Below are 24,055 nucleotides of genomic sequence, written 5' to 3'. Positions count from 1 at the left end.
AGCACAGGGTTATGGATATGATGGGCACCCAATCAATGCTATAAAATGACCATGTGTTAAGCAATCACTCTGGACACAACACTGTGCAAATGACTTTAAATGCATTATTGCATGTCTTGCTCACAATAACTGTATGAAGTTGCCTCGTTTACACATATTTTTATGTAGATAAGGAACTAAGTCTCAGAGAGGCTAAGTAGCCATGAGCGTTGAGATTCAATCACAATTGCAGGTCTCTCACCCAGCAGGCCAGCACGTATCAAACCACTTGGACTCCTTTACACTCTTAAAGTTATTAAAGCCCACAGAGAGTTTTTGTTTATAAGAATTATACCTATCACTCTGCACAGTATTATAAATTAAGCAGACACTTTTCTAATATTTACTTATTCATTTAAAAATGGCAATAATAAACATGTTAATCAGGTTTACTATTAATAAACATATTAAACAGGTTAATCAGATTAACATATTTTTATGAAAACTGTTTTTGCCAAGCATTTCAGGCGAAGAATGAGGCTGATTTACATTTTTGTAAATCTCTTTCATGTCGGGCTTAAAGGAAGACAGCTGGATCCTCAGATATGCTTCTCCATTCAATATGTTCACTTATCACGTGGTACTTAGCTTCTGGACCACTCCCCAGTACACTTGAGAAAGAAGGAGCGTGGGAAAGATAAATGATGTCTTCGTCCTATTATGAAGCCCATTCTGTAGCCACACCCTCCTGAAGGTCTTGGGGACTCCCTCGAGTGCCAACACCAGCTATTTTATGCCATGTCGTCCACAGGATGGATGAGCAAAGGGTTACACCTTCCTGCAGTCACTTCTCCAGCTTACTGTCGTTCCATCTCCCCCTGCGTTTCCTAGTGCTTCTGTAACAAAAATACCACGAGTGGGTGGCTTCAAAGAACAGACACTGACTTCCTGACACTTCGAAAGGTTCGAAGTCTGAGTCAGGTGTGGTTGTGTAGGGAGGGGATGGATCTTTCTTGTCCATTTGAGCTCCTAGTATCCACTAATCTCTGAGGTGCCTGGTCTTATAGATCCACCTGCCGCCATCATCTCCCAACAGCACGTGTCTTCTTGTGTCTCTTTTCTGTCTACCCTGCTCTTTTCTTAACTCAGAAGGGGTTAGGTTTAGGGTATACCCAAACTGCCGTGGCCTTAGTACCATGAGAAAATACCGATACCCAAGTGGAATTAACAGGCTTAAAGGTGAAGTGTGTTTATGCCATTTGCCAGAGAGTTTTCCTCTTTAACAGAACAACACTGGAATTGATCTTAAATGATGCACATGTTGGGTTCCTATGTACTCGGCCTCAGCAGCATCTTAAATGGTGCACACATCGGGTTAAAAGTCCTCGGCAAGACATCCCTTTCATAACCTCCAACCGCCCTTGGGCTTGAACACCCACTAGGTTCCAGACATTGTGTGGACTTCTGGCCATTGCTTAGTTCCTTCTTTATCCTGGCTCTTCTCCGTCAGCACTCTCCCTCCCACCTGCGGCCCCTGTCTGTGTGTTGAGACAATAAAGAACTGAAACACGGTTTACTTCACTGCCCTGGCTATACACCCAGGTTGCCATGTAAGAATACAGAACATGGTACTCAACTGGCTTGAAGATGCTCCTTAATTACATGTCCCACCCAGACGTTGTCCCCTGGGTTAGACCGCTGCTCCCAGGGGGCTGTCCTGCTCCTGCAAATACACGGGAAGCCAGCAGCCAGCTATGACCAGAGCTCAGATGAACATACCAAGGGCAGGCTGCTTACACCTCTGCCGTGAGGGCACAGATGGAGGTGACAGTGCGACAGCACGTACCATCACCATGGAACCCCTCCCACTCCCCAGGCCCCAGGAAAGAGCAGGGCTCACAGTCTGTGCCACGACGTGCTCTGACAGAGCGGCTTGTCAACTCATGCTCCTATTCCAACATGAAAACACAGACTCTTCCCAGGGAGCCCTTGCCTCCAAGCCCGAGTCACAGCCCCGGGAGCCAGTACACACAGGGGCGAAGGCGAGCCCTCTGTGTCTCAGACTTCCTGCTGTTATTCAATCCCACGGATGTGTGGACTGTCAGCCCCAGACAAGGCCTTGGTTTGGAGACCACACAGAGAACCAAGCCCCTCGGCAGGCGTCACGCCAGCTGAAGGGGAAAGAAGAGCTGCCACTCAGCTCCTCCTGTCGCTGGAGTCCCCTGGCCAAGGACCTCGAAAGTGGTAAATGCCGCAGAACACAGAATTAGCACTGGCTTACCCAGCCATGCCAGAACCAGGCCAAACGCACGGACCAGTGCCCTGCCCTCTCAGGACAAGGCCTGGTAGAGGTTGCTGGCCTTTGGGAATGTCCACAGACAGAAGCCAAACATATAGCAGAGGGGAGAGCTACCTCACCTTCCTCTAGCCAGGTAAAAGGGACGGGGGATTCTGCAAGAATAGAAAAGGTGCTCGGTTCAAATGCACCCCTACTAACTGTAGAAATTGTGCTCGGTCCAAATGCACCCCTACTAACTGTAGAAATTGAAGACCCAACATGGGGCCACCCCGAGTGCCAAGCATGGTGAGAAAGAGGATTTTGAGAGTCTGAAACTATGACGTGGCCATTCTTACTCTTGCTCTGGAAAGGCCGGGAGATTTACAGCACAGTTGAATGGGGGCCTGTTCCTGGTGCGGAGATTCCTCCAAGTGGGACACCTGCTAGAGGAGCGGTCAGTTGTTGCATCTGACGCTCTCTTACTTCTGAAAGGGGGAAGAATTCAGCAGCAGTGCAGAGATGACGCCAAGAGGTGGCGGTCAGGCAAGCCTCCGCTCTCCAACCTTTTGGCCAGCTCTGACACCAGCTGTCACAAAGAAGAGCATCACAAAGCCCACCGGCCACACACTTGCTGCCGGCTCTCTCACCGTGTTCAGTGTTCCATCTTCCCTGTCTCCAAGATTGAGGAGGTCAAGGAGGTTTTGCTCTGTCTCCTAGGTCAACACAGAGACACTCAGGTCCAAAGGACCTGCTTTGCCCCGGGTGTTCATATTCTTTATGGCAGGGAGGCCCCCCCTCAAGCTCCGTAGGATTAGCTCTTTAAAGGCCAGCAGGATGATAACGTTGACCAGTTCCCTAGGTAGGCCACCGGCACCATGCTTGTAATCAACTCCCCACGAGAGTTTGAGGACCTTATTTGAACAGTCGACAACCGATCCTTTGCAAAATTCTAGCCAAGGATATGATCTCACCCAGGGCCAGAGCAGCCATGTCTAAAGAGAAATCCACTGCCCTGGCGCAGCCCAGACCTGCCGGGCCTAAAGATCTTCTGATGTGCTGTGCTGGGAAGCCTTCACCTGTCCCAGTCGTCGGTGGCCCTCGGAGGATGTGAAAGGGTCCCCAGTGGCTCCTATGGCCCATGCAACCCAAAGGTTAGAGGAGAGAGGCCATGGATGGCCCCTGTACCAAGCAACAAGAGGACCCACATGGGAAAGAGGTCGAAAAGGAGGCTTGGCTGACATTCTCAGGGACAGAGTGCTCAGCCAGTAGCAATGTGTGAGCACAGATACCCCTACACTGATACCTCCAGCCCAAAGGCCAGAAAGAAGTTAGCATGCTCCTCCTAAGCAACACACAGACTGGCTGGATCTCTTTCCTCCAGATGTCCTCACTGGCACTGGAAGGGAAGCCAGGACTGGTACGGGGAGACCACGCTCCACACAGGCTTTAGTCGTGGCTCCAGCTGTACTGGGGTAAAGAACCAGAGCTTGAACTGAACAGGATTGAAGCTTGCAGTTCAAACCAAAATTTGTCTTTAACCAAAATTAACCAGAAATTTAAGGAATCCATTAAGATGCTGCTAAGCATCACACACCAACCAGTGGGGGAGAAAGATCCAAAATTACAGTTGGCAACAGGTGTAGAAGAAGGAAGACCGGTTCACATTTCGTCCCATGAGCTGAACCATCTCAGTAAGCAGCTTGCAACTAGGCTGGGTCGGGCTATGAGTGGAACACAAACAAGACCAGGAATCTGCCACCACCTTCCGGCAGTGCACAATGCTAATTCTGGATGCAGTGGTTATTGGGTCTATAAAACCCAGGTCCCCAGTGACTGAAGACACACTGATTTTACCAATCTCTGAGTGTCTACCACAAACCAGGCTATAAAGACAGCAGTGAGGAGGGCAGACTTCACTGACTCGCAGTGCAGCAGGAGATACAGCCAGCCAAGTAGACCAGCCGACGCCCACTGCTCAGTTCCACCCCAAGTCAGTCTCCCTACAAGACAGAGTAGAACTGCCTCATAGGGTTTCCAACGCTATAAACCTTTAGAGAAACAGACTGCTCTCTCTCTCTGCTGCAGAGAAGCTGGTGGCTCCAAACCCCCACCTCTCAGTTAGCAGCCTGACTGAGCCCACAGCCCCGCCAGGGCTCCTGACAAACTGGTAGCTGTGATCGGGTAAGTGCTATGAGGAGTCTAAGTGTCTGGGGCTAACTAAGCAAACAGGGGCCTAATCTCGGGGTAGCAGGGAAGGCTACTGGCACGCGCAGCTAACGACTGGAAAGCTGGGGCCCAGGCAAAGCCAGACAGTGTTCTACGAGAGGAAATGCCAGGCATGTAGGCCCAGAGGCATGACGTGAGATCCCAGTGTTGGGAAGGGAAGTATGGTCGCAGTGATTCAATCGGAGGTTGGGAGCACAGACCAGGAAACAGAGGCAATGACAAGAAAACAGGAGACATTTTGTGACTTTTCTTACCTGAATATGCCCCTGTCTTGTTCTGCCCCACAGCCCAAATTCCAGCTTAGAATCCAAGTCTTAGATGCTGACAGAAACAGGCCATGTATTATACATACATTACTGTGCTTGTCTGCTCAAACTTGCCAGGTATCTACCTAAAAGCACATACCTGTAGGTAGATCTACCTGAGAAAAGAGTAGGCATTCACCTTGGGCTGATCTCTCGGTCCAGGGTAAGCAGCCTGGCTGGGGGTTGAAGAACTGCTCAGCACAGAGCCCATCTGAAAAGGCTGCAAGAGGTGTTTCCTTGCTTTTTATCTACCCCATTCTCTTTTGTGTGTATATATATATATATATATATATATATATATATATATATATATATATATATATATATATATATATATATATATACAAAATATATACATGGATATATATATATATATATATATATATATATATCCACGTATCCAATAGCTGATTGTAACCTAAAGAGAGTCTTCATTTCTTGGGGCTGACATACACAATACCACACACTGCGGGTCTTAAAGTGACAAGACATTTGTCATCTCACAGTAGTTCTGGAGACGAAATGTCCAGGCTCAGTCTACTGGCAGGTCCTGCCTTGGCTCTCCAGACTCTGCTGCACCTAGACCTCCCCCTGCAAAAAAATTTTAAAAGGCAATTTCCATATTTCCATTTGACAAACTCTGCTCTCTTGCACGCTGGTATTTATCAAGGTGACCCCATCTTCCAAGGCCCCATTCTTACAGTCTTCAAGGAAACCTAGGCCCCTTCCCTGGCTGGACTAAGTCATGGCCCTTCTGTGCTCCTCGAGCCCGGCTCTTACCACTGCGGCCATCAGCCTGTTCCATGCCTGTCTCTCTCACTGGGCTTTGAAAGTACTGGAGAAAATCTACTTAAAACCACATTTACTTCCCACCCCAAAAACCTCTCCACAGAAAGAAGGAAATTTTTTTTATTATTTTAGACAATAAGGAATAAACCAGAATGTGACATATCACAGGCAATCAGCTAATGAGACTTCAAAAACAAAGAAACTATAACCACCGTATAGGGAAGGGGGTACAACACACTCTGTTTATGTTTTCAAGATAATGTTCTTCACCTGTGTTAAAATAAGCTGCATTCACTCAAGTATCAAGTTCGGAGGGTTAGGAAGGAGGAGGGAGGGATATAGGAAGTGGGATGAGCGAGGGTACATTGCAATGATGAGTTGAATCGGACTGGCTATGAAGTGCTGAATGTAAAACGGTGACCTACTCTATAAACCTTCACCTAACTCACACTAAGTTTACAATACATAAATATAGCATTCATAATTTTCTAGTATCTTTATGGCCAGAGGTAGATTTGCAACCTGAGGTAATGCTACTCTCCTTCCAGGAAACAGGAAGGCTAGTGAGGAACATGTGAAATGATAGTTCATAGCCAAAAGGCTAGTGAGGAACATGTGAAATGATTGTTCACAGCCCTCCTACCAGATCCCTAAGGAGACCTCTTAAACTTATATACTTTTGAAAGACACGAGGGAGTTACAAAAGCCATTTATCTACTGTGAATTCTGAAATAAGTCAGAAAGTATCACCACAAAACCTCAGAAACTTTCATTAAATGAAACTCAAAATGTGAGCCTATTGTTTCTTGATATATCCTCCACCAAGAAGCATCGCTGAGGAAGATCAGGATCACAGCCTTCAATGTGGATTGCAACTCAGGGTAAACAAACACCCCCACAGCTGGACCAGTGGGAAATACAATAAGCAGAGAAAAGATTGAAGTTGTCGGGGATTTCACCTTGCCTGGAATCTACGCTCATGGCTCAGCAGTCAGGAGCTCAATGGACACATTGCATTGAGTACAGCTGCTACACAGGATTGCTCAAAAGCTCCCCGGTGGATTGTGAAGATCATATGCTTGTGTACATGCTGTTTTTCAGCACATTTTAATGCAAGTTTTGTGGTGAAATTAGGTGCCTCAGCTGATATTCAGGCTGGCTTATACGCGAGTATATACAGTAATCCAAAGGTGAAGGGAGGGATTAGTTCAAAAGCCTGAAGTCTGAGAATCTGGTTTGCAGAAGGCTACGGTTGACAGTGGGCACCCAAGATTCATTGGTGGATCTCTACAGGAAATCGACCCCCGGTGAACTCGCTCTGTCCCAATGGAGGGACAGGAGGAAATGGTCACTAAACACAGTGCCACAGTGAGCTGAGTACAGAAGGTCAATGGCAGAAGCCTGACTTGAACAGTTAACACTTGTCCGCAGATTCCCCCTAGGATGCATGCTGAACCTGATCTGGTTTCCAGAACCGTATGTAATTGGGAGTTGTATTGTTTGGTTTTGTTTGTGATGGCACATATTAGGGGTATCTCAGGAGCATTGTCATTGGGGGCCACCCTCTTGAAATTGCAGTATATGTTTTTTTCATTTGGGGGGGTGTTAGTCTGATAGACTAGAGAAATAAATTCATAGACACTCATGTGTATAAAAAAAAGCTTTATACACAAGAGCAGTTGAATATTGAAAAAACAGCCCAGTCCAGATCAATTCCATAAGTCTGATATTAGCCCATTTGTCTGATACCAAGTTATAAGGTCTTCTTCAGACTCACGAAACACATGCAATGACACCGAATGTAGGAAGATCACAAGCCAGTGGGTGAGAAGTCTAGTGGATCCAGTGGCGTTGTAAGCATCTCCGCACTGTCAGGGGTCTCCATGTGGCTCCCTCAGTTCCCAGGGCACGGGGTCTATCAGCATAGCGCCATGTGTCTTGTCAATGGAGTGTCTCTCAGGGAGTGCGCAGAGACAGTGTGTGTCTCCCACCTCCAAGGAGGAAAACACAGGCATTCCCAGAATCTTCAGAAGGCCATGCCCACACAAAGGCCTCATTGGCTACACAATGATTGACAGGCTAGAGTCCACCCCTTCACTCTGAATCCTCAAATTGACACCAGATTATGTAACTACCACAGAGAGTATGAAAACCAGGACTGATGGACCTAAAATGTCAGCAAGTGGAATAAGGGTTTGGGGGAGCAGGGGACACAAAAGGGGTGGCAAGGTGAAGGGGTGATGATGTCAAGGGGTCAATGTAGAAAAAGAATGTTTGGAAACTGATTGTGGTAGCAAAGGTGAAATTTGGCTAGACGTGATTGAACTATCAAATGATTTGATGTATTCATCCCAATTAATAATGCTTTTAAAGTATTGAAAAACAAGGATGTCACTTTGAGGACTAAGGTGTGCCTGACCTAAGACATAGTATTTTCAATAGCATGTGAAAATTAAACATTGAATAAGGAAGGCATAAGAAGAATCCGTGCCTTTGAATTATGGCGCTGGCAAAGACTATTGAAAGTGCTGTGGACTGTGGGGGCTGGGGGAAAAGTACTGTGGTGGACTGACAAAAGAGCAAACAAATCGGTCTTGGAGGTACAGCCAGAAAGTTCCTTAAACGCTAGCCTAGCGAGAGTTCATCTCATGTACGTTGGACATGTCAGAAGAAACCAGGCCCTGCTGAAGGTCATCATGCTTGGTAGAGGGGCAAGGAAAGAAGGAAGACCTCTGACGAGTTGACTGACACAGGGGCAACAATGGGCTCAAACAACTGTAAGGATGGTGAGGACTGCCGGTGTTCCTTCCTTTGTTGGTGGAGCCTCGTGAGCCAGAAGCAACTCAACGGCAACTGACAACAAGAATATATATGTTGGAAGTGCTGTTTCCATTTCTCTAACCCTTCCTCGAATAATTCTACATTCCTCAACGTACACTTCTCAAAACAGCAGTTTCCACATCCTCCAAAACTCACTGCTAAATGAGTCGATTCCAACTCATTCAACTTGTGCTTTTCAATGTTCCTTGACTTCAGAGCGCGCTGGGGTCTGAAGGGGCAGGATGGGGCTGTAGGGTACATGGCATAGGTTTCGTACAAAAGTCCTCGTAGCATAGCCCTTGATACCCTCAAAGAACGAGCGCACGCCCTGTAATGGGGCGGGGGCAGGGGCATAGATCTGCAGCATAACTTTCCTGGCCTTTTTCTCACCAACGCCGTTCTCAATTTTCTGAAAACTTCTTCCAAATAAGCATAACGATCATTCTGTACTTCCAAGAATACCTAGCATGATTACCCCTTTGAAGTCCCCTCAAAAATAGTCACCATAACTTTCTGAGCTGACTTCTCTGCCTTGAATTGAGCTGGTCTAGCAAGTCCCGCTGGAAGTCACTGTTTTGATGGAACCTTTCTTGCAGGTGCCCTAGTGCGACTAAAACAAGTTCATTACTGAAGGAACTTGTCTGCAGTCACCCACTGATCACAAAGACATGTTTTCTTTGAAACAAGCCCATGCATCTATGAGCCAAGACATTTGACACATGTTTACTTCTTTGCATTAACAGGGGAGGGAATCTAGAGAAATAACTTACAGATGAAAAGAATGACCACCAATTTAGGAGTTTCTAACCCTTATGATTTGGAACTGCCCCTCAAAATAGTCTGAGATGAAAACGTTGAAAAAGTTTCGTGTTTAAAAAAAAAAAGGTTTGCGTTCCTGTTGAAGGTTATTTGGAATTTGAGGTCTGAAAAAACACCAACAGAGAGCAGTGTGAACTGGACCTCATGATAGGTTTATTGTGACAATCTGGACAATAGGAACATGTGGGATTAATCAGGTTGCAATTTGATTGGAAGGCAAAGAGATAAATGACTCAGCGAAGCCTGCAACTGGCTCTTACTCTCTGGTAATATGACCAGTGTGTGGCTGCTTTAGCCAATTCTCTGCCTTGACTTGTGAGCTGCACTACCTGTGGGGCAAGCCAACCCGTGGATTGGGTAGCTAGAGCTTGAGGTTCCTTCAAGACCTGCTTCACCACACTGCTGATGTGTACATCACTTGGGCTTGAGGCTGGAGGACCCTGTTGTTTTGCATTGCTTGAGTTCGAGATCCCATCGGGCCTGCTTCACTAAGCTCCTGAGCTGCTGTTGGTGACCCTCCCTGCTGTTTGCTGCCCCTCCCTGCTGTTTGCTGCCCATGGGCAGACTCTGCCTGCATTGCCTGAGGAAAGAATCAGCTGTCTGCTTCCTTGACCTTGGACCTGGCAGTCCCTCACGAGCTGAAGGACTTCCAGTGTATTAACTGTTCCACAGAAGTGAGTTGAACTGAGCCCTCTGTACTGCTATGTGGACTAATTAGCTGTTATATTCCTTTGTGCTGTATAAATAAATAAACATATATATATATATGTGTGTGTGTACATACATACAATCATAAGTGTCCTGTGTCCTGGTTTTGTTTCTCTAGGCAACCGTGCCTAACCCACACCTGGATGAGACCGCCCTTGGGGTCCAATCAAGTGGGAGTATCTGCCTGGAAAGAAACCCTCATTGATCCAGGCCATTATGGCCTGGGCAGGTTAGAATTCCAAAAAGGGCTCCTGGTAAGCTTTTGGAAGTAAAGCAAACACATACTAACTCACATTGAATGCAAATAGCAACAATCCCCACGAGATGAAAAGTACATGTAGTAATGCAGAAGCACCTGCCTATAAAACTCCCACATTAAGCACATTATATCTGATTAGCAGCAGATAACGAGGCATGAGTGGGTTAACGCTTGAGGAACAGTAAATTGGTACTTCCAGTTAATCCAATGTAAAGGCAAAATTTTGTTTTATTAATAGTACTTAACTAAAAGATGTCCACAACAACTGGTTTTAACCAGGAAATGGGAATACTTTCAAGGACTTAACTAAGAATTTTTGTCCTTCATGACCAGAAAAGATTATTTTTCAAGGTTCCTCACTTCAAACTGTAGAGGATGAAAGCCATTCAGAATTATATTAATACCCTTTGCTTTTCAAAGTGGTCCCTGCCATCGAGTTAATTCGGACACAGTGACACTGTTGAGCAGGACAGAACTGCCCCTTTGCAGTTATTATGAGGCTGTAAATATTTATGATAGTAGGAAGCCTCATTTTCTACCACCACCACCTCCCCCAGCAGCTGGTGGATTCAAACTGCTGACCTTGTGTGTTAGACCAGGCTAACTAAACCAATCCAGTGACATTCATGTATGTGTAAGAAAGAGCTTTATATTAAGTAACCATACATCAATAAAACACCAGCCCAGTCCAACACAAGTCCGTAAGTCCTAGTCTGTTTACGTCCCTCTTCAAACTCACGCAGCACATGCAGTGAGGCAGACTACAGATCACAGGCTGCTTGGTGGCTTCAGTCTTGTGAATCCAATGGCAGTGGATGCATCTCCAGGGCTCTGGCAGAAGCCAGGGTCCACCAGCAGGAAGGTTAAGGCAGAAAGGGGAGTGTTCCCAGAGCCGCCCTTAAGAGGCCACAGCCACACGGAGGCACCATCAGGCTTTAACAAGTTGACAGCTACGCCTACACTTTTATAGATCTTCACGTTGACATGAAATTATTTAACCACCACACCTTGTAATTAGCAACACAGCACCTGGACTATGCCTCCAGGACTCCTCCTGAAGATGCTAGACCTATTTTCCCCAAGAGTCCATCTTCACTTCATCATAGGGCAGAGGACACTGCCCCATACTGTTTCACGGGTCTGTCACAAAGCAGCTGTGAGTTCAATCCACCAGCCGTCCAGTGAACAGTCAAGCACTTACCACTCCGCCACTGGGGCTACTATGCGCCTGTAAAGCTACGTCCACCAGCAGTTTTATTATTCCTAAATATGTTTCTACAAATGGTAAAAATTCAAACCAACTCATTCTCTATTCAATTTAGAGCAGGAAATGTTTTGAAATTGCATCAGATTATAGTATTCATGTCTAACATTCTTCAGAAACTGCTAATTTTTTTAAAAGTTTACATTCTAACTGGACTATAGATGTCCCTGATGTTTCAAGGGGAAGGTTTGGCCAAGCAAGTAATAAGAATTGAGCAGGATACATCTAAGAAGGAACTTGCATTCCCTCTTAAAGATGTCAAAAGGTCTGTGAGAGAATACAAAATAACAATAATGTATAATTGATCAGGGATTAACTTGCCGGGGGTAAAAAGGGGAGCTGATACTAAGGGCTCAAGTATGAAGAAAATATTTTGGAAATGTTGATGGCAACATATGTACAAGAGTGCTAAATACAATTGAATGGTGGATTTTTGTAAGATAGGTAAGAGCCTCCAATGAAATAATTTTTTTTTAAAAAACTGAATAGCCACACCGTCAAGTCCAGCAAGTGCTGGAAACAAGGGCCATCTGCTTTCCCAGCAGAGCTGCAGATCTGAAGCTATGTGAGACTCTGATTTTCAATGGCAACAACTCAGCTTTTAAAACGTATCCACCAAAAGAAAAAGTCTACGGACAACCCTTTGTCATCTTTAATGTTTTGATTTGCATCTCTGATTTGGAACCAAAATACCAGCTCTACCACTTTCTAGTTAAAAAGACTTAGCAAATCAATGAATTCTGAGGTTCATAACATTCAACATACGAGTGCTCAAATCGTTCAGTGTCCAAACGCAAAAAACAAGCCTGCGGCCAATTCCAACTCATGAGGGCCACACAGAGGGCAGAGGGGAACATCCCCAAATGGTTTCCAGGGCTGTAATCTGTTTTCTTTAAACTTTACTTTGTTGAATATACACACAGTAAAAGACACCAATTTCACATGCCCATGCATAATTGACAGTGATTATATCCTTCCAGTTGTCCAGTTACTCTCGCCCTCCCTTTTCGGAGCTGTTCCTCCCCCGTTTACAAGTTCACAGTGCTCCCTAAATTCCAACTCACAGTGACCCCACAGGACAGCGTAGAGCCACCCCTGAGGGTTTCCAAGGCCAACTCTTCACCGGAGTAGAGAGCCTCATCTTTATCCCAGAGCGGGCGGCCTTGTGGTTAGAATTCGTAACTGTCAGAGGAAACCAGTCTCCAGCAACTGAGAGGCCAGAAGGTGCAAATGCAAACGATAATAAAGATCAAAGTAAAGTCGTAGAGGATAAGATAGGAGAGACAGTAAAATAAAGGAGTCAGACACCTTTTATGTTATCATGCTCCCCTCAGCTCCTCTTAATGGCCCGCACGGACCTGGGAGAAGTGAGAAAGAACCTTCACTATCTGGGGACATTTTAAGTGGCTATAAGACACGCAAAATCAGTAGTTAGATGCATCACAAGGTGGGTGTTATCTACAATAAGGTCCCTGAGCTCACAGGTGAGGAAAACTAATACCTGCATTAGGGGAAGGTAGGAGGGGGGCCGGGTGACACAGCTGGAGGAGAGAAAAGGATGTCTGCTTCTATAGGGAGACAGAATCAATCAGGTGCAGCAGAGCTATTAAGGGGAGAATCTGTGGGAATATTTAAAGCAGGACTTGGGACTTTACCTCTAACTTACCAAAGTGGAGGCTTTCCTACTGTGGAATGCAAGCTTTCCAGATTCCCTCAAAGTTAGGGAATATACCGTATGTACTCGTGTATAAGACGATTTTTTTCAACACATTCTTAATGCCGCTTTTGTGGTAAAATTAGGTGCCTCGGTTGATATTTGGGTCAGCTTATACTCGAGTACATACGGTAGTCCTCATCTTATTGCCTTCAGTGTTAGTTTCCCACCCATAACCACATCACAAGCAGGGCTCCCAGTGCCTTCTCTAACATTGCTACCTAATCTTTCAAGTTGCTAACTTGATCCTGTCTAGTTCTTAAAACAATGCTCAAGACAGGCCTGTTTTTCCTATTTAATCAATTATTCAGTTTTTTAATCATTTCATTGGGGACTAATACAACTCATCATAATCCATACATTAATTGTTTAAAGCACATTTGTACATTCATTACCCTCATCATTCTCAAAACATTTGCTCTCCACCTAAGGCCCTGGCATCAGCTCATATTTCCCCCTCCCTCCCCGCTCCCCCCTCCATCACGAACCCTTGATAATTTATCTTACACTGTACGACTTTTCCCTTCACCCACTTTTCTGTTGTCCGTCCCCCAAGGAGGTGGTTATATGTAGAGCCTTATAATCAATTCCCCCTCTCTACCCCACCCTCCCGGTATAGCCACTGTCGCCACTGGTCCTGAAGGGATCATCTGCCCTGGCTTCCCTGTGTTCCCACTTCCTATCTGTACCAGTGTACATCCCTCTGGTCTAGCCAGATTTGTAAAGTAAAATTGGGATCATGATGGGGGCAGGGGGATACATTTAGGAACTAGAGGAAAGTTGTATGTTTCATCGTTGCTACCTTGTACCCTGATTGGCTCGTCTCAATAATTCAGTGTTAAGAAGACTTTAAGGGGTATTGTGTTTACAGCTTAAAGGTTATGTCAGAAATAGTTTCAGGAGTCATCCACCTTCCCTGGCTCCAGAAAGTTTGCTTCTAGGAAAATAAGGTTCGATTCTGCTTGTCCCCCTTTTGGTGAGAATTCTTAAGTGGCATCTTTGGTTAAAATGTTCAACAATGACACAAAGCTGTAATGTTCCAAACAAACTGCCACCTCTTTCTCCTATGGAGTGGCTGGTAGGTTCAAAGCTCCAGCCTTACATATAGCAGCCAGGCCGTTAACTACGCACAGCTTCCCAGGGTTCTTTAATCTCTGGCACAAGGTGAACGAGTAAACACAGTTTCCTGTCGGTAGAAGCTAAATCTTACTATCAGTAAGTTATAATTTGTGATCTTCAAGAACCTAATTAAAGATCCCAGGGAGGTTGAGTTCTCAGAAGATTTAAGAGCCTTTTACAACCTGATTACTGAATACTGAGTATTACAGTCATTAGGAGCTCAATAGAACCAGCAATAAAGAATGCCTTGCAATAGCTTCTTAATGAGCTGGAAGTGGTTCTTCTAATTAAGAGTTCTAATAACTGTCACTAGTTAATGGCTACAAAAAGGCAATAAAGTACACATTGAGGGGTACATGTTTCAGGGGAAACCAGTGGCAGTTTCTTAAAAGAAGTCACAGTAAGGGCCGTAAGTTACCATGAACCAGAGAAATCCCTTGGTATCACAGTACTGTCTGCTTAAACACTTCAGCTAATTTTCAGTTTTAAACAAATTCTTAAAAATAGACCCACCACAATAAGAAGTCTCCTTATTAAAGGACTTTATTAATACAAAAAAATACACACAAGCTATAAAGTACTAAGAAGTTTAAAGCAAGGAGTCATAGCAAGTCGAAGTCATAGCACGGAGGTGGCAATTCAACATCGAGGACTGGCAGACCGCTTAGAGGAGACTGCAAGAGATCTGTAAAACAGGAAAGTCTTCTTACAGCTCTAGAAATCCTTGTTACGACCATTCTCCAGATCAGCACTGAACCTGCCACAATCACCTCAGAAAAACCTCACTGTCATCGAGTTGATTCCAACTACCAATAACCCTACAGAACAAGGTAAAACGGCCCCACTGCTTCTGAGACTCGCTCTTTACAAGTAAAAAGCCTCATCTTTCTCCCATGAAGCAGCTGGTGGTTTCAAACTGCTGAACTCGTTCTTTCAGCCGTAGATGGATGTTTTTCTCTAATGGGTCCCTGGTCTCCCACCCACACAGACTTTAGAATGTGGTTGTAACACCAGAATCAACTTCCAAGAATTAAGTCTTAGAAGTACTAGAATGTACCAGATTTGATACCACTAATGTGAGCCGTCTCAACCACTTGACTTACAAAATAGTACAAGTTACTCCATCAGAACCAGGCAAAGGAAGATAGTAAACACCTGTACCCAATGACCGCACCCTACCGCCCAACAACCTCGTTTAAACCAAGACCTCAAACCCTGAGCAATACGAAAGTACTGTTATTCTATGCTATTACACAAGCATCTTGTTCCTAATGTTACGCCGCTTGGCTAGAATTTGTGTTTCTCATCTGGAGCACATTTATAATACATTTAAAATACTTCACTGTATACCCTAAGAAGTTCCATATTAAATTTACCCCATTTTGCTGTATCTAAGATAGAAAAATATTTCAGAATGACTCCATCTTACCCTTAGTATTTGAGACTACAAAGTAGCCCAGTGAAAACTAGTTTTCATTACTCTGAAAGCTCATCCCTATAGTCCAAAGGACAAAAATTACTTATATGCCAAGCTTGAGCATCTTTCTGTCCCCAGGGTAAGGAAGTGGTAGGAAACAAACTGTTTACAGCTGCTCTAGAAGGAAGGGGCTCTTGTTCACTTACTGGACTCCCACATCAGAGAGGGCATCTTCATCGGTGAGGGGGGGCCCAGGTCGAGGAGCTTCCCCAGGTCCCGCTCCTCGTCCAGCATCATGAGAGGCACTCCGTTCAAGGGGAGGCTCGCAATCTGGTGCTCCTCAGGCAGGTCAAAGCTCTCAAAGTCTGTCCCAAGAGAAAGCACTTGGTTAGTGAGCAAAACAGCGCCGATGGGTCTGTGAAGTCTCCTGAGGGTGGGCTGGGATGCTTGCAGTGGGTCCATGAGATTAAAAACTATTTTCATAATAATACGAGTACCTCTGACCTGGTGTTGACATTTGCAATCATGGAGCATAAACAATGATGACGGTTAAAGTCATGATGCACAAATCAAAAGCACAACAAATATTAATAGTCCCTGTATTCTTCACCATCAACATATTCAGTAAAAAAACATTATTAAAGTCACTGTACACAGTTTTAAATAAAGTTGATCAGCTTTTGACTCTTGAGAACATGTCTTTTTACTATTGTGATATGCATAGTCATTTCTACTACATATTGGAGCATGAATCTCATCTCAAAGAGAAGTCATTTGTACAATTATCTGAATTGCAAACTACACTGGCGGCCTTTTTGCTCAACACCATTTTTCCAAAAGAAGGGATGTAATCTTTCACTTACAAGAAAACTGAGTGTCCAAAAGCACAAACAAATGAAAATATCAGCAACAGAAAAATCAGAATTTGAGAATCTTATCTACTACCATGAGTTGTCCACCTCCTAATACTTACAAACATCTGATAAAATCAGTGGTGAAAACAACGTGCTTCAGTCTAATGGGACAAGGCAACATTTAGATGACTGACATATCTTGGCCAACCAACATTTCAAAATTATCAGTGTTTGATCAATAGAGGGATAAAGACCCATTTGAAAAGAAAAAGACTAATGGATTTTCTGTCAGCCTCAAAACATCAGTTGCTATGGCTTCTCATTCCACACTACAACTGTGCGCACTTTAAGACTTGTCCAGTTTTTATGTGGTCTCGAGGAAAAATACCTGCCCTCATTCCAAGGCTGTGAATCTTCGTGGAAGCAAGCAGCCTCATCTTTCTCCCTGACTAGCTGATGAGTTCAAACCATTGGCCAACTGTTCAGTTATCAACCCAATGCTTAATCCATTGTGCTACCATGGCTTCCTTCCAGATGACACCAAAAGGCAAACTGCCATCGACTCATAGCAACTCTACAGGACAGGGTAGAACTACCCCTGTGTCAGATACACTGTTTAGTCACAGAAAGCCCGGTCTGTCTCCCGCAGAGACTGGTTTCAAACTGCAGACCATGCTGATCACAGCCAAACTGCTAACCACTGCACCATGAGGGCTCTCCCTGGCACCAAAGTACCACCACCTCAGAAACAGATGCACTTGTTCCGACACCCTACAAAATGTGACGGTAGGGACAGATCTCAATCTCCTTCCCTTCACCAACTGCCTGTATTCCACTCTCTTCCAAGCTTGATAAAACCCAGAAGTCAGAAAATAATTCAGTGATACATGACCATTTAACTTACCATCACTAAAGTGGAAAGGAAACCATTAACAGACAACAGAAGCCAAGGAAAAGTTTGCAGCATGAATAAGGCGACTGTATTTTTACACAAATAATGCACACCCTCCCAGGTTTGTATGCATTCATTTCCTGTGTGTGCTCTGCATGCTATACATGTGCACACTGAGAGCACATTATCTGAGCAAATGACAGAGATTCTCTCTAGTCACAGAGAGATCTAAATACTCAGTAAGAAAGTCACAGAATGAAGGGAAGTTCTAAACAAGTCACTAATCAAATACGCTGTAACACAGACACACACAAAAACAAATTTCACACAAGCTATCGGTGCACTTCTGACTAAGATGAGAGCTTTACACATGTGTACTTGCTGATCATGGGTAAAACAGGCAACCATAGCCACTGTGAGTGGGCTTAACAATTGACACTATTTTGGAGCATAACAATATCTCTTTAACACAGATATTGTGGTCCTTTATTTGCACAATACACATAGACCTACCTTATCTCTATAATAACTAAATGGAAATCACTAGCATGGATACACATTTTATCACCCTCTTATTTAGTAATCCTTTTTAAGGTTTACCTGAAATATACTCACAAGCTTGCAACAACTGCAGAATAGCTAGGGAAAGCCAGAAGGTCCACCACCTTAGAAGAATGGCTAAGTGCCTTTGGCTAAAAGAGGACGACCCTCTCTGCTCTCTAGAAGGCCCTGTCTGATCTGCCCTGACCCAAAAGCTGTCCCACAATCTGCATTCTCCTTCATTCTTCTGCCTTCAGTTTCCCACAATCACTTGAGTCCTTTTTCCACCTCAGAACCTTGCATACTTTTTACGATGATCTTGCCTACACTCTCTCCTTTTCCACAAAGCCATTAATCCTTCAAGACTCAACTGCATGACACTTCCTGATCTGCCAAGGATAGGTGCGGTAATCACACACAGGCTAATTTTTCTCCCTTACACTCAAGATCAGTGTTGATTTTCCCTCCAAATATCAAACTCCCACAGGTGAGAGTCTGACTTGCTAACGAGTGCATCCGAAGGCTAACACACTGCTCAAATCTCTGAGAAAATCAGAGCCTAGTCTTTCTCAGGAAATACTCCAGGTACCAGTAGCAGGTTTAAAGAACATGTTCTCACTGGCTTCATGGATGTTTCCTAACTTAACCCCACCCAAAGTAATCTCAGACACCATTCAGCTTGACACAAGGCCTAGTTTCTAAAAGTATTGCAGGGAAAACTCACCATTTATACTTGATCATCTCTGTTACATGTTTTTCAGGACAAGAACAAGATTCTCCATCTTTACCCCTTCCCCCCTCCATGCTTAAGATACCTTGCCAATAATTTCATCAGCAAATATATTTGCTGTCAGCAAGCCAGATGCAGGCTTTGATTTTACTCCCGTGTCATATAACGTATGTTTCAAATTACAGCTAACTTGAATTCTCAAAGAAACTGAAGGCCAAAATCATGTCTGCAGCACCAAACCATACTACCTAGAGGATTGAAGGGAAAGAATTGTTCTATTTCTGGATAGGCTTCATCCAAGGCAGGAACAGAGTTTTTTGCTTTGCCAGTCTTCTCGGTTATCTGAAACAACCCAAGAATATGAAATTAGTAAAATACAGCACCCATAAGCTGTGGAGCCTTTCAAAGGCTTGTGAACTGCCCCACACCCGTTCCAAATCTGTCCAGTTCCTGCTGGCTTCGAAGAAGCCATAATCCTTAGCTCTCACGATTACAAACATGACACAGGTGTTTCCTGCTTAAATGGCTCAAAAGGGAATGAGTTGAAATTTAAGCATTAGCACCTGTCAGTGTAGCCTATTAAGAACACAAAGCAGAATGAATTCAGAGCTAATCGACTCAAACTTCAACCTACTAGAGAATAGGCATGAGTCACCACAATAGCAGTTAATCCTAGTCGTCATTTTGGCTTTGGGGAGTGAGGTTATCCACCAGTGTTATCTTATATACTTAGGTTAATTATAAAAACAATCTGTGGCCCTTGATTTTCTACAAAATATGGCACTATCATCTAGTCAATTCCTATGTCGGGGTCCCAAAGCTGCCAACGTGTGTAGGAACAGTCTCAACTGTACCCCACGAAGAGGCTGTTGGATTTGACCCTACCGGGCAGCACCTCCAAGGCTCCTTGCACTGAGTTATGAGTCAGAGAAATGGAGACAACTAGACTTTAGGAATCCACGACGGGAAATCCCCTGGCCTGGAATTGGCAGGCAGTAGACCCAAACAGTAGCCTAGATAGTCTTGCTTTAGCTTACCTCACACATGCACACTGGAGGAGATCCCGACAGTCCTCTCTGAATCACATGCTCGGTATTGGTGCCATGTCCCTGTCTTGTTTAATATACCCACGTCAACTCGTTTTTATAAAAAGACAACTTTGTCCTAAGTCACACTTTATGTATGCCGTAAAGTGTCTTTTGTAAAAAACATTCAAATGTGCTTGACACAATGAATGGATGTATGGATTGTGATGAGAGCTGTATGAGCCCCCAATAAAACTTAAAAAACAAAAACCACCTTCAATAATTATTAAAGTATTAATTCCCATGTCAGTTAAAGCCACCTTTCACAGCAAAGTCCTCTCAGCGGCAAGCAGCTAATGCATGTACGCAAACACGGGCCAGCACATGAGCAGACTGGCACCTAACAAGCTGGTGCTTGTGGAAATGGGTGGGCACATGGAAACAACTGGGCAATATTCATATTAGCAATGTGACCTCTAATAAGAGGTGAAAGTATTTTACTCACAGTAGGTGGACGCTACTGACCAATCGGTTTCAAGAGGCTAGTTAGTGGTTGATTCAGCATAAATAGTTGCTGTCTCTGCGATTATTAATCTCAAAGGCCACAAGAACTGTATTACTCTCCTCGACTAAGCTACATTTCCAGGAAGTTGGTAGCATAATGGGTTACTTTACTGCAATTAGCAGTTCAAAACCAGCAGCTTCTCAGGGGCAGAGAGCTGAGGCTTTCTACTCCTGTAAAGAGTCACAGCCACAGAAACCCACAGGGGTAGTTAGCTAGCACTTGTCCTTTTGGGTCACTATGTGTCAGAAGTGACTCAATGGCAGCAAGTGCGGGGCTTGTTTTTGTTGACCTTTTGAGAATCTATGTTGCTAGCCTATAATTCTCCTCTTGAACAAGGTAGGATGATGCCAAAAATGGTCTCGAAAGAGCCAAAAGTGCTGAAGTGTTGAAGCTGTGTCTCTAGAGCCAACACTCACCTTCTTTGCAGAGAAGGGCGGCTGCTTCTGCTTGAGGGATCCACTGGTCTTTCCGGACTTTTCGGTAGCCCTGTTGACAGTCCCCAAAGCCTTTCTGGCCGCTTTGGGGAGGGCAGGTGGGGCATCAAAGACCTTACCAACATGCGGTGTCGAAATCTGCGACCTCCGTTCTAAGGCTTTGCCGACTGTAAAGAAATCGTAAGATTACCCAAGCAGTGAACAGTTTTACCTTTGAAGACTGACATATAAGTGTGTCTTAATTCTCACCCACGAACGGTCTCCCACGTTTGACTGTGGCCTTGCTCTGATACGGCCAAGAGCATTTTCTTACTGGTGAATAATCCCAATAATACCACGCCACCAAGGAAAAAGGAGGGGACGTCACAAGCTGCACAGTCAACTTGGCTGCCGTGCCTGGCACGCGGAGACAGCTCGGGGCCAAGGGCACAAAGGGTTCAGACAGCTCTACTTCGCAGCCGGGATACTTACAAGGCCCGGACGCCAGCTTCAGGCCATCCTTGGGGGCCGCCCGGGGCCCAGGCTCGCCGTTCTCTTTATCCACAAAGATCAGGGTGGCCATTCTGACGCCTCTAGTCTAGGAGTGACGGGTACACGTTAGACCCCGGGGATACCGAGGCTGAGGTGCTCACACGGGACCAAACACCAGGACTACGCAGGGGGGGCGGCGCGCGAGGCACTAACCCAGCCCCGAGCTCGCGGAGCCGAGGGCCCAGCTCCCCACTCCCGACGCGGGGTGGGGTCCGCCACAGGCCAGCAGAGCCCCAGGCCGGCCTACCTGCGGGCCGCGACCCGGCAGCCCGACCACGCAGCAACCTCCGACTCCCGTCAGCCACAGGCGAGGCGCCCAGAGCCAGCCGCTCGCGGGCGCGCCAGCCGCGGCGTTTAAACCGGAGCGCGCGCCTCCGTTGGCTCCTCAGCCCAGGGGGGCGGGGTTAGGGCTGGACGCCCAGGAACAACCAATGGGAGGAGCCCAACCCTTGGGGCTCCGCCCCCGAAAGCTCCTTCCGGAAGTTTGCGGTTGGACGCCGAGTAGCTGTGACCGGAAACTGGCAAGTGTGGATCGTGCGTTGTTCAAAACGCTCCAGTCGTTTGTTTTTTTTTTTCGTTTTTGTCTTTCTTTCGCTGAGTATAATAGAGCTGGGTGGACTGCGGCCCTGTTCGAAAACGGCTGTTTTCTTGTGTTCGTCTTGTTTTAATAACACTAAAATTTATTGAAACTAAATTGAAGTAATACATTAAATAGTGCAGGAAATTGGCAAGTTTGAAGAGTGTACAGATCATCAGCCCAATTCCTCTAAAAGAAATAGCACTGTAATATAATTATTTTAAAATATATATAATTATTGGTCTATTTACCTCTAACTGTTCATATATATCTCTAGTGCTCGCTTCAGCAGCACATATACGAAAAAAATAACTTCAAATATATCTCCTGAAATATATACATGTAAAATCCTCAATAAGTCAAAACTTTATATAATTATAAAAATTATATATAATTTTTCATTCGTATTGCCTATTATTATTATTATTTTAAAAGGAAGCTCTGGTGACCCAGTAATTAAAAGCTTGGCTGGGTTCTGGGAATAAGATGTGTTATACACTTCTATAAAGATTTATAGTCTTAGAAACCCTATGTACTATAAAGTTGCTGTGAGTATGAATCAATCCTGTGGTGGATGAGGTTTGGTTTGGTTTATCTTTATAAATCAGATTTTTACTGTTTGGAAGATTAGAGACATATAAACTTACAGATATACTTAATATTGTTTATAGTACATAATTGGGACATGTTATCCGGAGAAACCGGCTCCTGGAGAAGAACATTATACTTGGTACAGTGGAGGCACAGCAAAAAATAGGAAGGCCCTCCAGGAGATGAAGTGCCACGGTGGCTGCAATGATGGGCTCAAAGCTTAACAATTGTGAAGACGGCACAGGACCAGTGTGTTTTGTTCTGCTGTATATAGGGTGACTATGACTCAGAACCAACTCGGCGGCCCAAATTACAACAAACAGCATAGTACATATTTCAGGAACTATGGTGACACTGTGGAGAAGAGCTGGTTCCCTAACCCAATGGCCCATGGTTCAGAAACACCCACCTTCACAGAAGAAAGCCAAGATCATCAGCTCCCATGAAGGTTGACAGTCTGGGATGCCCTAAAGACTCAATGTAGTATCGAGGTTGCTATGAGTCGAGGACAATGGGTTTGGTGAGTATGAGGTGGTACACATTGCTAACATTAAGTTGTACCCACAACACATACCACTATGTTACCAGGTCTTAGACAATAAAACTGCCCAATGGGTTTCCAAAACTGTAATCTTTGGCCATGGAAAGGCATTCAACTATGTGGGTCACAACAAATTATTGATAACATTGCTAAGAATGGGAAATCCAGAATACATTGTGTTCACAGAACCTGTATATAGACCAAGAAGCAGCCTTTCCAACAGAACAAGGAGTTATTACAAGGTTTAAAATCATGAATGGTGTGTATCCTATCATGCTTATTCCATCTGTATGCTGAGCGATTATCTGAGAAACTGGACTACATGAAGAATTCATCAGGATTGGAGGAAGACTAATTTAAAACCTGTAATATGCAGGTAGCCCACCTTGCTTGCTGAAACAAGCATGACCACTTATTGATGAAGACTATAGCCTGCAGCATGAATTACAGCTCACTTTAAAGAAAGCAGGGTGCTGTCCTCACAACAGGACATCATCAGTATAAACAGGAAAGAAATTCAAGTCAGTAGGAATTTCATTTAACTTGAATTCATTATCATTGCCCATGGAAGTAGCAGTCATGGAATCAAATTGGGCAAATTTGCTGGGGGAGGAAAAAAGCATTATTTAAACTTACTGAGCAATGATGTCTCTCTGAGAACTAAGGTGCACCTGACACAAACCACTGTATTTACCTTCACCTCAAATGCAGAGGAGTTAGAAAACAAGGAAAACTGAAGAAGAGTTGATGCCTTAGAATTATGGTGCTAGAGAAGAATATTGATAATACCATGAACTTCCAGAAGAAAGAACTAATTTGTCTTTTATAATCTGTCTTGGAAAAATATAATTTATCATCTGTCTTAGAAAATACAGCCTACATAGCTCCTTAGATTTGAGCTCCTTAAAATGAGCTCCTTAGAATGTTTCCCCAATTTGCTTTAGGGAGGTTTTTTTAAAAAACATTTTATTGGAGGTTCACAAGGCTCTTATCACAATACACACATGCATCCATGTGTCAAGCACATTTGTACATTTGTTGTCATCATTTTCAAAATATTTTCTTTCTATTGAGCCCT

General features: G+C 44.5%; 1 protein-coding gene across 1 annotated transcript; it reads right to left on the bottom strand.

The window, feature by feature from the left end:
* Positions 1-14,799: 14,799 nt before the first annotated feature.
* On the bottom strand, positions 14,800-21,660 carry PTTG1 (PTTG1 regulator of sister chromatid separation, securin). Its single transcript, XM_075541924.1, has 6 exons — positions 21,516-21,660; positions 21,209-21,314; positions 20,720-20,904; positions 18,962-19,055; positions 15,904-16,062; positions 14,800-14,965 (listed from the first exon to the last, which is right to left on the bottom strand). The coding sequence occupies exons 2-6, from the start codon at positions 21,297-21,299 to the stop codon at positions 14,883-14,885; spliced, it is 612 nt and encodes a 203-aa protein (XP_075398039.1). The 5' UTR covers positions 21,300-21,314; positions 21,516-21,660; the 3' UTR covers positions 14,800-14,882.
* Positions 21,661-24,055: the final 2,395 nt, after the last annotated feature.

The sequence above is a fragment of the Tenrec ecaudatus genome, chromosome 2, assembly GCF_050624435.1.
Source record: "Tenrec ecaudatus isolate mTenEca1 chromosome 2, mTenEca1.hap1, whole genome shotgun sequence".
Taxonomy (NCBI): Eukaryota; Metazoa; Chordata; class Mammalia; order Afrosoricida; family Tenrecidae; genus Tenrec; species Tenrec ecaudatus.
This window is presented reverse-complemented; position numbering and strand designations above follow the sequence as displayed.